The sequence below is a fragment of the Arabidopsis lyrata genome (genome assembly GCF_000004255.2).
Source record: "Arabidopsis lyrata subsp. lyrata unplaced genomic scaffold ARALYscaffold_7, whole genome shotgun sequence".
NCBI lineage: Eukaryota > Viridiplantae > Streptophyta > Magnoliopsida > Brassicales > Brassicaceae > Arabidopsis > Arabidopsis lyrata.
This window is the reverse complement of record NW_003302549.1, coordinates 3,167,352-3,181,535: the sequence shown is the minus strand read 5'-3', so window position 1 is coordinate 3,181,535 and position 14,184 is coordinate 3,167,352. Positions and strand designations below refer to the sequence as shown.

The 14,184-nt window shown below is 35.8% G+C and overlaps 4 protein-coding genes across 6 annotated transcripts; 2 read left to right on the top strand and 2 right to left on the bottom strand.

Moving 5' to 3' along the window:
- The first annotated feature begins 5 nt into the window (after window positions 1–5).
- Window positions 6–6,525, top strand: LOC9303238 (dynamin-related protein 3A). 2 transcript variants are annotated; one of them, XM_021018369.1, is made up of 20 exons: window positions 6–656; window positions 784–1,066; window positions 1,174–1,202; window positions 1,313–1,414; window positions 1,610–1,678; window positions 1,765–1,824; window positions 2,185–2,298; window positions 2,784–2,832; window positions 2,932–3,041; window positions 3,554–3,646; window positions 3,786–3,878; window positions 3,961–4,098; window positions 4,360–4,473; window positions 4,564–4,659; window positions 4,800–4,839; window positions 5,018–5,166; window positions 5,253–5,399; window positions 5,613–5,665; window positions 5,751–5,850; window positions 5,972–6,525. In XM_021018369.1, exons 1-20 carry the CDS (start codon window positions 243–245, stop codon window positions 6,143–6,145), a joined length of 2,427 nt encoding a protein of 808 aa, XP_020874028.1. In that variant the 5' UTR covers window positions 6–242; the 3' UTR covers window positions 6,146–6,525. The 2 variants fall into 2 exon arrangements, with proteins under 2 accessions (XP_020874028.1, XP_020874027.1); XM_021018368.1 differs by having other exon boundaries at window positions 54–656; window positions 4,561–4,659.
- Window positions 6,526–6,911: 386 nt separating this feature from the next.
- LOC9305272 (cysteine-rich and transmembrane domain-containing protein A) lies at window positions 6,912–7,943 on the bottom strand. The gene is made up of 2 exons (XM_021018370.1): window positions 7,356–7,943; window positions 6,912–7,189 (listed from the first exon to the last, which is right to left on the bottom strand). Exons 1-2 carry the CDS (start codon window positions 7,508–7,510, stop codon window positions 7,117–7,119), a joined length of 228 nt encoding a protein of 75 aa, XP_020874029.1. The 5' UTR covers window positions 7,511–7,943; the 3' UTR covers window positions 6,912–7,116.
- A 2,743-nt stretch (window positions 7,944–10,686) lies between these two features.
- Window positions 10,687–11,259, top strand: LOC9303237. Its single transcript, XM_002869154.2, has one exon. The coding sequence runs from the start codon at window positions 10,910–10,912 to the stop codon at window positions 11,144–11,146; it is 237 nt and encodes a 78-aa protein (XP_002869200.1). The 5' UTR covers window positions 10,687–10,909; the 3' UTR covers window positions 11,147–11,259.
- Window positions 11,004–13,345, bottom strand: LOC9303236 (L-galactose dehydrogenase). Of its 2 annotated transcripts, XM_021018892.1 has the most exons (6): window positions 13,062–13,300; window positions 12,641–12,869; window positions 12,257–12,556; window positions 11,631–11,759; window positions 11,387–11,538; window positions 11,004–11,100 (listed from the first exon to the last, which is right to left on the bottom strand). In XM_021018892.1, exons 1-5 carry the CDS (start codon window positions 13,229–13,231, stop codon window positions 11,407–11,409), a joined length of 960 nt encoding a protein of 319 aa, XP_020874551.1. In that variant the 5' UTR covers window positions 13,232–13,300; the 3' UTR covers window positions 11,004–11,100; window positions 11,387–11,406. The 2 variants fall into 2 exon arrangements, with proteins under 2 accessions (XP_020874551.1, XP_002867164.1); XM_002867118.2 differs by lacking the exon at window positions 11,004–11,100 and having other exon boundaries at window positions 11,264–11,538; window positions 13,062–13,345.
- Window positions 13,346–14,184: the final 839 nt, after the last annotated feature.

The window sequence follows — 14,184 nt, the reverse complement described above, 5'->3', positions numbered from 1 at the left end:
AAAGTTCACTTTCTTCTTCACGTTTTAAAACTCCTCTACAAGTAAAAAAAGTATTTTAGCGGCGACACAAATAAAAGGGATCCTTTGTCTCTCTCTCGATAGATAGAGTTAAGCACGAAAAATCGAGGATTTGACCTTCTCTTCTCTTCTCTTCTCTTCTCTTCCCAGTGTGTCTTCTCTTCTCCACGAACTCAATTTGCCAAATCTCTAGCCCCTTTCATTGATTCAAATCCGATCCATCGATGACTATTGAAGAAGTTTCCGGCGAGACTCCTCCGTCTACGCCTCCTTCTTCTACGCCACCTCCGTCTTCTTCCACCGCCAACGCCGCGCCCTTGGGATCCTCCGTGATTCCGATTGTAAATAAGCTACAGGACATATTCGCTCAGCTCGGAAGCCAGTCTTCGATCGCGCTTCCTCAGGTAGCTGTTGTTGGAAGCCAGAGCAGTGGCAAGTCTAGCGTCCTTGAAGCACTCGTCGGCCGTGACTTTCTCCCTCGTGGGAATGATATCTGCACGCGTCGTCCTCTCGTTCTCCAGCTCGTCCAGACTAAAAGCCGCTCTAATGGCGGATCCGATGATGAGTGGGGGGAGTTTCTTCACCTTCCTCCAGACACTCGTTTCTATGATTTCTCTGAGATTCGTCGAGAAATTGAGGTTCTTCTTGCTTTTTTTTTAATACCCTTTTGGTCAATCTGTCTTTCAAGTTTGTTCCTTTTCTAGTATCTTGGTTTGACGCATTGCCTTTGTTGCTATTAATGTATGAAATGCAACATCTTTGTAGGCTGAGACGAATAGATTAGCAGGAGAGAACAAAGGTGTAGCAGATAAACAGATTCGTCTTAAAATTTCTTCACCTAATGTATTGGATATCACGCTTGTGGATCTCCCTGGTATTACCAAGGTGCCAGTTGGTGACCAGCCAACCGACATTGAAGCGCGTATAAGAACGATGATCTTGTCTTACATCAAGTCAGCTACTTGTTTGATATTGGCTGTGACCCCTGCAAATACCGATTTAGCAAACTCTGATGCCCTTCAAATTGCTAGCATTGTAGATCCTGATGGTAAGTTCTGCTAACAAGTCCTATGACAAGAAAAAAAATTGATTATTTAATGGCTTGTATTTGACATTACTCATCTTCGCCCTTTCATGTATCTATACTGTCTCCAGGTCACAGAACGATAGGTGTAATCACAAAGGTGCATATTCCCAGTCCAGACATTTGGTTTATATCATTGTTTTTTAGCCGAAAAGATAGGCGTCCCTGTCTTTCATGTGTTTTACTATTTTTTTTTTATCATGTTTTCAGTTGGATATTATGGACAGAGGTACTGATGCTCGAAAGCTCCTACTTGGAAATGTTGTTCCTCTTCGACTTGGATACGTGGGAGTTGTAAATCGTTGCCAGGAGGTAAACCCGTGGTTGCTCCAACTACTACTTTTTTAAAATTTGTTTTGCATAGTGTGGCTCTTCTTTTATGTGACTTGAGCTAACTTGCTTCTGTTCTGTGCTTATTTTTCGATGCTATGGTTATATATTTTTTTTTTGCCTACTTTTTGTGGCGTCTGCATCTACAGTGTTATGATCTTTTTATTTTATAAACAGGATATTTTGCTAAACCGCACAGTCAAGGAAGCACTTGTCGCAGAGGAGAAATTCTTCCGTAGTCGTCCTGTATGATAGCATCAATTTGTTGATTCACTTTCTGATACTCTTTTTATTTTTCCTGATTAAAGCTGCTTTTTTTGGTACCTATACAGGCTTACCATGGTCTTACCGATCGTTTGGGTATCCCTCAGCTAGCAAAGAAGTTAAATCAGGTATTTTCTCTAGTTTTGGGAGTTCTTTTTTCCTTTATGTCTATCATAGTTCAGGAAGGCATAAGGGAGACGCTTTCTCTATTTTGAAATATCTAATTGGGATGATACTGGACTTTATTTGCAATATTCACTTTTAAGGTTATTTACATGGCTTGTGCGGATTCTACCCTAGCCTGAAAAAGGACCTTTACAGGTCTTTTTTTTTGGCCCTCACATGTATATCTTTTGTTGTTTTTTGATTAGTATATTTTCCTTTCTTACTTCTAATAGATGGCATGTCGTAGATTTCATACCTGGCACTGCTACTTTTATATTAGAACATGTCTGATAGAAGATCGCCTTTCTGTTACATTCTTTTAGATCCTTGTTCAACATATCAAGGTCCTGCTTCCGGATTTGAAGTCGCGGATAAGTAATGCTTTGGTTGCTACAGCAAAGGAGCATCAGAGCTATGGTGAAATAACAGAATCAAGGGTATGTATTTTACTGCCCAATTTGCGACCTATATATCGAATTCATTGTTCTGTTATTGGCTTTGGTACCCTACCATTTGTTCCATTTTATGGTGTGGTGTGTTCAGTCTTTTCATTTGAATACAATTTTGCTCGTCTACTCTATTTGTCATGTATGTTCTCAGGGTTCATGACATTCATAAAGCCTTTTAATTTTTAGACTACAAAAAGAAATTTTTTAAAGTCGTAGAATTAGCATTTGAAGGTGTTCTTATTTTTCGGGAAAGATTGTTGGCCAATGGGTACTTTTTCTTTTCTTTTCTTTTTTTTTTTACATCCTGACAATGGGTACTTAACTTGTTTAAAGTATTTACATTTGAACAGACTTTCTTAAAAAAAAATTCTTTATGACTTGCTTCATCTCTATGAGTTGTTGTTTTTTTCTCAATCTTTAACTAGTCAAACTTATCCTATTCTGTGGGTCTTTACTGTCCTTGAAATTCTTAGGCTGGTCAAGGAGCTCTTCTCCTCAACTTTCTCTCTAAATACTGTGAAGGTAATTTCTGAAGCCGATATTTCAGTTGAGACCATGGATATTTGTATTATGTTTTTTTATGGTTCATAGTGAGTCTCATGGCTAACTTTTTTTAAACAGCATACTCTTCATTGCTGGACGGGAAAAGTGAAGAAATGTCTACGTCCGAGCTCTCTGGAGGAGCAAGAATTCATTATATTTTCCAGTCAATCTTTGTTAAGAGTTTGGAGGTTCGTTTGGACATCTTTAAAATTTTTTCCTTGAGCTTGAGCAGCTGTTATAATTCCCCGTTTCTTAACTAGCCAATGTTTTCCTGTACTTTTGTTGATACACTTATGATCTTCGATGGTTAACGTTCATTTCATTGACATTGATAGAGAGCTTCTACACGTGTGAATGGCATTTTCTATAAACTTTTACTGCTTTGTTAAGTGTTGGCTCTGCTATATTATCTTAGTTTAGCTAGTGACATTATCCACATGGAAGTAATGTAGTATATTTCTGACGTTGAGCTCTTTGGGGCATGGCGTTTTTCCTACTTAATGCTTTCTAGAGCTGACTTGTTCCCAGTTTGTAAAACGTTGAGTCCCTACAATGTTCAATTGTCATTTTGAGTATCTGAACTGTTATTACTGGATCGGTTCCTTGTCTGCTAGATAGTGATTTTTTTCCTTACTTAATCTACATGAAGTGTATTCCTGTAAATTTAGACTGATTGACTTCCTTCACATTACCTCTTCAGGAGGTTGATCCATGCGAAGACTTGACAGATGATGATATTCGGACTGCAATTCAGAATGCAACTGGTCCAAGATCCGCATTATTTGTTCCAGATGTAGGTTTCTTAACATGTTTCAGCATGTATGGAAGTCATCCTGGTTGTCAGGACTTTCAAGCATACATATGTTTCCTGACCTTATCTACTTTCCAGGATATCTAATTACAGTCTCTTGATTTCATTCTATTATGCATAGGTTCCATTTGAAGTTCTTGTTAGGAGGCAGATATCTCGTTTGTTAGATCCTAGCCTTCAGTGTGCTAGGTTCATTTTTGATGAGCTAATAAAGGTGAGTGTTTTTTGTTTTGGTTTGTTGTTGATAAATGATAAGATTAATTTCATTATTTTCATGAATTTGAATTTCTCTACAGATTAGCCATAGATGTATGATGAATGAGTTACAACGATTCCCAGTCCTGCGAAAGCGCATGGATGAGGTTATCGGGGATTTCCTGCGAGAAGGTCTTGAACCCTCAGAAGCAATGATCGGGGATATCATTGATATGGAGGTCTGTATAATGAATTGAAAATCCTTACGATCATTGATTTCATTTACCCTAAGAGTAATTTTTCAGTTGAGTTTCTCTATTGTGTACAAGGAGCCTAAACTGATATTTTCTCATGTTGGTTGATTAGGAACCTTTTTTAATCTTGAGAAGTGATTCCTCATTTTTGATTGAATAGTTTCTTTTAATTGTGAACTAAATTACTAGTACTGGTGATCATGGTTGCTTCAATGGTGGTGTTAATTTCTTGAATGTCGTTTGCAGATGGATTACATAAACACTTCTCATCCAAATTTTATTGGTGGAACCAAGGCCGTGGAAGTTGCAATGCAACAAGTGAAGTCTTCGAGGATTCCCCATCCTGTGGCACGACCAAAGGTATGAAGTACTCAGAGCAAATACATGAAAATTGGTTTTGTTTCTTATATGCTCTGCAGTGTTTCTTATACATTTAAGTTGATATAGCAGGACACCGTGGAGCCTGATAGAACATCTTCTTCCGCGAGTCAGGTGAAACCTAGAACTTTTCTCGGCAGGCAAGCTAATGGAATTGTTACTGATCAGGTATTGTCATTTTACATGTTATATAATTAATTCTGTATATCATCGTGCACTGTGGGTTAGCCCTAAAGACCCATGTGCAAAATAGACATTTCCAAGTAAAAGAGCGACTATTTGACACTTATCTCATGACTTGTTCCTAGGGAGTTGTATCTGCAGATGCTGAAAAAGCTGCACCAGCTGGTAATATTCTCATTGCTGTCATTTCCGGCCATCCATTTCGTGTTTTGGAAGATTTTTGGCTGTGTGATGAATCTCTTGTTATGTCTCAGAGACTACTTGAACACATCTCTTGTCTCGATTTGCTAATAGCTTATAATTCTGGGTAGATTTTAATTGTGGTTTTACTGATTCATGATAGCAAATGCGAATGATACAAGATGGGGTATCCCTTCAATTTTCCGAGGGGGTGATACTCGAGCAGTTACTAAAGATAGCTTATTAAACAAACCATTCAGTGAAGCTGTTGAGGATATGTCTCACAACTTATCGATGATCTATCTAAAGGAGGTATGTCTTGTACTGTCTTAGATGATTCATATTGCCAATACATGCTTACCTATTTGACTCATACGGTTTTCTTTACTTTTCTGAAGCCCCCAGCTGTCTTGAGGCCATCCGAAACCCATTCAGAACAGGAAGCAGTTGAGATTCAGATAACAAAGCTGTTACTAAAATCATACTATGACATTGTAAGGAAGAATATTGAGGACTCGGTACCAAAAGCAATCATGCATTTCCTGGCAAGTACCCTATATCTTCCCCAAGTTTCTTGCAGTATCTCAAATTCGTACAATATATCAGCACCTTGATATCTGATTTTTTTTTTTTTAATTCTCTCTTTGAAAGAGTTAAAATGATAAGCTGGTTGTCCATATTGTGCGAAATAACATTGTTGCTATCATAAAGTAAACGAAATCTGAAGATGCGGATACCATTTCTTTATAATGCTTCAGGTAAACCACACGAAACGTGAGCTGCATAACGTCTTCATCAAGAAGCTTTACAGGTGATGCTTGCGCTTTTTTTATTCCTCACACCTGTGTTTGGATTAGTAATCTCTTATAACTGACTGGTGGTTTAATCTGGTGCAGGGAGAACTTGTTTGAAGAAATGTTGCAAGAGCCAGATGAGATAGCAGTTAAGAGGAAACGAACGCAGGAGACTCTTCACGTTCTTCAGCAAGCTTACAGGGTATGTTCTCTGACAAACCTAACTCTGTGCATACAAGTGTCACTTCGAATTGTTTCTCTCAAGAAATTGCTGTTTGATGTTCACATAACCATATGGTTTTTTTTTTTTGTGGGTTTAACAGACACTAGATGAGCTGCCACTGGAAGCAGATTCGGTGTCAGCAGGAATGTCAAAACATCAGGAGTTACTGACATCCTCAAAGTATTCCACAAGCAGCTCATACTCAGCATCACCAAGTACAACAAGAAGATCAAGAAGAGGAGGAGATCAACACCAAAATGGATACGGATTCTAACATGATCCAAATATCTCGAATATCTCTTGACTGTGATAACGCATTTCATTCATTTAATGGCTCTTTCAGGTTTTGGTATTAAATTATGTGTTGGTCAAATGAAGAATTTATATAGGAAACCGGTACACAGTGTGGGTTTTGGTCCTTTTGGACTCTGCATTGGTTGACTGATAAGGGAGTGAAAGGTGATATAGTGTTTCCAGTTTGTTTCAAATGCTCCCCCCCCCCTGCAACAATAACGGGAAGCAAACTCTTTTCACTCTTATTTTTTTGGGAATGGTTTAATCAATAAGTTATATTACATGATCGGTCCACACGACCTTATAAATTCTGTAGTCGTCTCTTTCTTTTTAAGCAACGAGACCTGGAACATTCTCCTATGATGTCTATATTAGTCATAGATTATGCTGGAACTTGACGATGTGGTTAAGAGTTTAATATAACGTATGATTTAACTTTGTTTGGATCAGCGTATTCACAAAATCCGAACCCACTTTAGTCCTTTCTGTATTATAAGTTTCGGACCAAAATACGATTTCTTGTCTTGTCCCTATCACTGGGTAAGAGCCAAGACACGATAATGCTTACTCTTCGGTTCAGAAGTGGACACGTCATTCTCCATTTTTCCCTATTTGAATAAAAGCATATCCACCTACTGCCACGTATCGAGAGCACCTTTACTTTTGTAATTTCAACATTTCCATCACAACACTTTTTTTTTTTTTTTTTTTTTTTGACATTTTCATTTTGTCTACAACTAATCAGAAATCAGAATAAATTCTCTTGTTAATTCTTGAGCTGCAGAAATTTGTGATACACATATAAAAGACAACCATAAGCCTAATAGTAGTCACATGAAACTACAACAATTATTTTTGTTAATTTTTCTTCTTAATTAACAACAATTATTACATAAACCTCATAACCATAATGAATTAATAGACATAGGAGTGATTTTAATTTCTTAAAACTTAATCAATGCATATAATGGTCGGGTCGCAGCAACATTCATCCACCAAGCAGCAACAACACAGAGCCGCTAATCTGCAAACCAAAACACACATTACTATCAACAAATATTGTTTATAAATTCCAAAAGATTTCTAAAGTGCAAATTTATCTGATTTTTTTTTTCCCGCAAAGTCCATCAGTTAACTCATATTAGAAACAAACTAATATGTATTATGAAACATAAAAACAGAGCACTTACAGTCCTTCAAGAAAACCAACTTTTCGTTGTGGTGGTGGAGGCGGCGGTGGCGGTGGTGGAGGGTAATACTGTGGCGGTACTCCCACAGGCGGTGGCGGACCTTGCGGGTAATTTCCCGGTGCCGGGTATGGATATGCATACTTCGGATCGCTCATATTTTGGCCAGAGAATTTAAGCAAAAAAAAAAAGATTCAACACTATAGTTTTTGAATAGAAAATCTTATATATTTTGGAGAGGAAATAATAGTAAAGAGAGAGAACACGGATTTGCAATCTTTAGTGCAAGTGTTGTCCTTGTCGACGTGTATTTATATTTGCCAAAGAACACAGGTAATTCTTCTATTAAAATAAAAATGTCTGTTTCGGAAAGAATTTTCACAATTTGTGGAGCTTTTGAGAATAATCTTGAAAGTAAATTGAAAAAAACAAAACACGTAAAAGTGAAATACGGTAGGGATTGTCAAAATTAAAGGAATCTGCTTCGGTAGAAGATTCGAGAGAGGAGAGGAAGCATCCGTGGTGATGCAAAGTGGTTTGCTTTTGGTTTTGGAGTTTCTTTTTCTTCTCTTCTTTCCAAAGTTTTGTCAGTCGCCAAGATTCCTTAAAACTTGTTCACACATCATAATTATGAACCAATAGGTTGTAAATAATAATCCAAGTTATTCAAATATTCTCACCAATAATTTTTAAAAATGTTATATATAATTGGCTTTAATTAATTAATATAGGACCCATCAATTTTGTAGGGATTGAAAAATTACATTGAAAGTAATTAATAATATAGGTCCTAGATTAACGTTACACAGTGAGGAGAGAAGACGGAAGGGGAAAATAAAAATTAAAACAATTTATTGATAGGGTGATTCGAACATGGGTACTCTCTGAGGAGAAAACAGCCATCTAACCACCAGACTACGCCAATTTTACAGTAATTACTAGTAAACAGGATTTATATATTTGTTTCAACATGTGTTGTTAAAACTTAACGGCAGTTAATGACTCCGTAACGGCCGTTAACGGCTGTTAAATCACGGGGTCGAATCCACCAACCATTTAAACATTAGGTAGTTTTAGACAACATATATTTAAATGAGGTATTTTTATTCTAATAAAAAAGAATTGGGTATTAAACGTCCAAATAAAATTTACTTTGGGTTTTTTTTGGGAATTTTCCCTATATAAAATTGGTTTTTTAAAAAAAAAATAATATGGGACCCATGAATACTACAAACATCAATCTACATGCCACAATAAAATAAAAAAAAAAACGAAAAAATCAAGGGCCATTTAGGTGAGTGACCAATTTTATAAATAATATTAAGAATATAGCACCTTATTTGAAAAAATTAGGAGACTAACATAAGGGGTGGGGGAAATTACCATTTTGGTGTTTCTTTCTCTTTTTATTTTTGTTACCCCATCATATTTTGTTGGAGCATATATTTTTTATATTGAAGATTCAAAATTTCAAATTTATCTCATAAAAATGTAGATTTTTTTCTACATAAAACATGGTTTGAATTTTACAAATCGGATGTAAAATTTTTCTAATGGTGAATAGTGGTTGTAGTTAAATACAAATTGTACTATATGAATAGAATGGTCTACTATACTATTTTCTACAAATCTATATAAATAAACCCTTAACTTTAAAATAATAAACCTATTGACTTACACTCAAACCAAAAACACATGTATAGAAATGAATGCTATACCCTAATAAATACAACATAAAGAACACAAAATGCTGAATTAACCGCACGATGAATAAGGAACACTATACCCTAAGGGATACAACATAAGGAACCCAAACGACCAAATTAAATACACAACAACAAAAAATGTTATAGCCTAAACAATACAACATAATAGCCCAATTTGCCGAGTTAAACAAATGCCAAATAAAGGATATTATAGCTAAAATATAACTGAAAAATTTATAGTTAAAATGCATATAGTTTTTTTTTTAAAACGCATATAGTTATTATATCGATTTTTAAAATTTTAGATCATATAAATACATAAAAAATCTAGTTCTTTCTAAAAATCATGAATTTAAATTAATATTTATAAACATAAATTTTAGGTAAAATTTACAAAATATAAAAGAAAACAATTTTAAAATTAAATAAATAGAATTTCTTTTCCATTAACTTACTATACTATTCTATTTAAACAAATCTATTGAAACACTCTTTCACTTGGGCCAATTACAATCTTATTACAAAACACTCAAGCCCAACTTCTTCTTGTTGACTTATGCTCTTCTCCTCTAGTGTCGTTGACCCTTCTTCTCCGTCAATTTCAGCTTCTCCGACGCGTCGTCTTCTTTTCTTCATCTTCTTCTTCTCATTGAGGCTTTCTTCTTGTTTCAGGTTTAATCAAAGATTCAGCTCTAACAATTTGTAACCCTAGCTTCTTAAATTATAGAAAAAATTTGGATGAACAAAGAGTTAGGGTTTTGGAGTCAATCGACCTTCCGTAACCGGAATTAGAAGTTCGCCGTCGCCAGATTAGCGGTTGGTCTGACGTCTACGACCTTCAATTTTCAAATCTGAGCTCTGTTCACCATGGGAATTATCTGGTTTTCTTCGTGTGTGGTTTTTGTTCAACGGAGACGATGAGAAGGAAAAAAGAAAGAAAGGTCGAGGGGCTGTCTGATATATCGATTTTGATTTTGATTTTGCTTTTGCTTTCTCTTCTTTTTTTTTTTGCCTTTTATCGTTTTGTTGAGGGGAATTGCAGGCTATAGAACAAGAAGAGATTGTAAAAGAAAAGAAGTTTTTATCAAAAGAGAAAAAGTATGCATCTGTGTATCATGAAACAAGGGTAAAATAGTCAATAATACATAAAATACAATGAATATCATAGATTGATGGTTACTATGGTTACTCCCTTAATTATTTTTATTTTTTTGGTTATAGCCTGCAATTCCCCAAAAATCAATTTTTCATGAGAGAAAGGGTAATTATCAGGAATTTAATTGAGGACGGTTGTTATGAACTTATGATGATCATTCACAATTATCTATGATCTCGAGATTTTGGTTATAGCCTGCACTGACCTTTCGGATAAGGTTTTTTTTTTTTTTTTTAACTTGGTTCTCACTTCTCATATGCATTTACAATTATATAAGATGAAGTTTGGGTGTTGCATGCAGCTTTCTGCGTTGGTCCCAACTCCCAAGTCCACGATAATAGAGAGTTTCTGCCCTTCACGGTATCGTCGTCGTCGCAAGTTCTCTTTATCTTATCATAGCATTGGCACAAGTTAGCCACCGTCTTAGCGCAAGTTAGCCATGTTGTCCTACGTGTCATGAACTGATTGGTCAAATTTGGATATATTTGTTTCCGTCGGTTATATATGGATAAAATATTTGGTAGGAAACAACCGAAATTTCTGGTTCAGCCTTCCTTGGTCCCAAAGAAATACGCACACCTACTCCCTTCATTCTTTATCCTCTCCACTTATATTAATACAAATCTTATGGAATCTCTCCAATTTGCACTCAAAACCTCACAATTTCTTCGAATCAACAGGATTTAGATCTATCAATGGCCTCATCAACTGCGATGTTCATGCTCCCTTACCCTCTAATTCAGCAGATAACAACAACAAACAATACTCTTCAGCCACAACACGAACCGTCATCGCCAATAGTTAAATGTCTTCTTCCTGCAAGAAACTCATCGGAAAGTTCTGATCGCTCGAAGTTTAGTCTTTGGCTATTTGGCGATCCCGCTACCTACGACAAGAGGTTCCAAGAAGCTATTGAACTTAGTTGCTGGTGATTGAGATTTTCCGTTGTAGTCGTTTTTTTTTTTGTGTTTTCAGTGGACATATTGTAATTTCTTCAAAAGTCTTACCATCTGCTGTTATTTATATAATAATGAATTCGATCAAAGATGTTCAGATTAATTTTGATATCTAAGAAATTTTATTAATCATACCAACCAAACTTACACTCTTATATATTAACACAATGACACAACGAATACCGAAACATTACAAGAAGCAAGAAAAGAGTTTACCAGGAACACAAAGAGCTTTTTTAGTTCTGATGGATTCCACTTGGCCATGTCAGATTCTTTACAGGCCCGAGAATAGCTTCAACCTCAGACATAGTTTCTTGATCCATCCCCAGACTTTCAAGATCTGTAACTGCTGCAACATTTTCTTCTACCTGATTCAGAAACACACACAAATTGTTTCATATTTAACTCCAGTTTCCCACATAATTATGGGACCTGAGAGGGAACCCCGAAACTTGAATACCTGTGAGACAGAGCTCATCCCAACCAACACCGATGAAATCTCCTTGTTTGCTAAACTGTATTGCAGAGCTAACTTTGTGATCTTCTTACCCTTTGATTTGCAGTGAGTAACTGCGGCTTTGCATGCAGACTACATAAGGCAATTAAAGCAGCAACAGGTTATGACTTTCATATATAAGAACAATTTGTTAAGAAATCAGTATCTTCGTTTATTTCTCACTGAATCAAAATATCAAACAGTGAACAAACCAAAACTAACTCAGGAGCATCCCCTACTCTTCCAAACATCAAGTCAACCAAATACAAGCCTTCATGTGAATCTGTTCAATTTTCTACTTAAAAAAACTCATCAAAGACCAACTAACATGTTAATACCCATTGGGGACTCTCTGAACTGACTCTAATCTTGTCTATGAAGACTTATCACAATGATAGTCTGAGTTAAGAAACAGAGGATTGTAATCAGTCTCACAAGTATAGCACCTAAGCCTATAGAATATAACCTGCCTATGCTAGAGAGAATGCTGCATGCAATGGCGTTTTAACACTGGTATCTTATGCGGGATGTTTCAATACAAGTGCTATAGAAATGTTTATAAGAATCACATTCTTATCTAAATGTCAAACCTTGAGCTCACGGGAAGCAGGGTGCCATTCAGGAGGACCTTGTTCTGTAAGGAGGCCCATTGCCAATGGGGAAGCACTTATCACACCCACACCTTTGCTCTTCAAGTAAGGTAGTAAATCCAGCAACGTTGAATCATTAACGCCGTAATGACAGTATGACAATATCACATCAACTGTCCCTGGAGGCACTCTATCAAGAACATAAGTGAAAATATCTAACGGAAGACCAGTGATACCAATGAACCTGGTCTTCCCCTCCTGTTTCAGTTTCTGAAGAGCAGGAATTGTTTCACTCACAATCTGGCATCAATGAAAGAACACTTAGTAAAGATTGAGACACAGACAGTGGAAACGTGATAAACCAAAAGAGAGAAAGTAGTAAACCTGATCAAGAGACCCGAACTCAATGTCATGACAATGAAGAATGTCAACATAATCAAGCTGAAGCCTCTCCAAGCTCTCGTCAATACTCTTTCTTACTCTCTCAGCACTGAAATCAAAACCTTCTTTATATCTACCACACTTAGTAGCCACAATGTAGTCACTTCTAGGGACTTGCAAAGCCTTTAGTCCCTTACCAAGCATTTTCTCAGACAGTGTTCCTCCATAATACCTTCACACACAATAAATGCCCAAATAAATATATAAGAGAAACCTTCAAAAACATACATATCCATGGAGTTGAAAATTCCAAAAGAAATCTTAGACTTTAGCGAATAATTAGTCTCAACAATCACAGAATCAGCAATTAGTATTGAAAGAATCAGTAATCTTTAGAAAAGATAAAAGAAGAAGAAGTGATTACGGGGAGGTGTCGAAGAAGTTGATACCGAGACGGAAAGCCTCGCGCATGGTGGCGACGGCATCATCTTCGGCGACTGGACCGAAGACACTTCCGAGCGGAGAGGCACCGAAACCAACGGCGCTTACCTTAAGTCCAGTGTTACCCAAAGGTCGAAGCTCCATTTTCGTCATTGTGGAAAGGATTGATGAGAGACGCGAGAAGACAACACTTGTTTTTGGATCATGGTGTTCAACACGTCTAAATTACGAAAACACCCTTCTCTGTTCAATTTTAGATACTTTAACTAATTCCTTTTTAACCAAAACCAAATTTGCTCTATAGCTCACAGATTCAATAATATTTTAATTTAAGTAAATGTTAATTTGCTAAAGTTGTTAACAATAGATGAAAAAACAAAACAAACTAGAGGAGTTCGAGTTGTCGGGATATAATCAGGCATATATTAAAAATATTTATAGTAGACGGCGAGTTAAATATAATGTACTAATATGATGGAATGAGTTATGATATATCGAAACTTTATTCTAAAATATATGATATATAAATTTTTGTATGTTATATCATGGTCAAGATACATATGGTTTTATATGGTTTTAATTTATGTTAAACCGAAAACTCGTACAAACTGATTCGTAATCAAAATGAATTACATACGGTTTCTATTTGGTTTTAGTTTTTGTAAAAATCGAAAAACTGGAACTAAACTAAACTAAACCCAAACCAAAAAGTCAAACACCCACCCCTAGATAACAAGTAAAAATTTGTATTATGTATAAAACGATTAAAATTGTACTATAAAACAGACAATAATTCAACTTTAAATAAATATTTAAAAATTAAAATTTTATCCGTACTGCACAAGCATGGGTTATGATCTAGTACCATATATAATTATGCAATGATTTCAATTGGTAAATTCTAAGCAATGGTTTTGTTTGATACATTTTATGACTTTCATTCATTTTTGGGACTTTTGCAAAAATGTCACTTTTCAAAAATACCTCTTTTTAAAAACCTTATAAAAAATACTCTTAAAAATATAAGATTTACCCAAATATGTATGTAATATTATTAAAACATACACAACTACATTTCTATGTATCTAAAATCTTATAAATACTTT

Bases quoted from the DNA above. Each gene is read 5' to 3' on its own strand.
- LOC9303238 (XM_021018368.1), top strand. From the start codon at position 243: ATGACTATTGAAGAAGTTTCCGGCGAGACTCCTCCGTCTACGCCTCCT. The intron at 1,203-1,312 runs GTGCATATTCCC...TCATGTTTTCAG, and splicing joins CGATAGGTGTAATCACAAAG to TTGGATATTATGGACAGAGG. The intron at 3,879-3,960 runs GTGAGTGTTTTT...ATTTCTCTACAG, and splicing joins TTTTTGATGAGCTAATAAAG to ATTAGCCATAGATGTATGAT.
- LOC9305272 (XM_021018370.1), bottom strand. From the start codon at position 7,510: ATGAGCGATCCGAAGTATGCATATCCATACCCGGCACCGGGAAATTAC. The intron at 7,190-7,355 runs GTAAGTGCTCTG...TTTGGTTTGCAG, and splicing joins GTTGGTTTTCTTGAAGGACT to ATTAGCGGCTCTGTGTTGTT.
- LOC9303237 (XM_002869154.2), top strand. From the start codon at position 10,910: ATGGCCTCATCAACTGCGATGTTCATGCTCCCTTACCCTCTAATTCAG.
- LOC9303236 (XM_002867118.2), bottom strand. From the start codon at position 13,231: ATGACGAAAATGGAGCTTCGACCTTTGGGTAACACTGGACTTAAGGTA. The intron at 12,557-12,640 runs GTTTACTACTTT...CATTGATGCCAG, and splicing joins AGTTCGGGTCTCTTGATCAG to ATTGTGAGTGAAACAATTCC. The intron at 11,539-11,630 runs GTATTCAAGTTT...TTTCTGAATCAG, and splicing joins GGATGAGCTCTGTCTCACAG to GTAGAAGAAAATGTTGCAGC.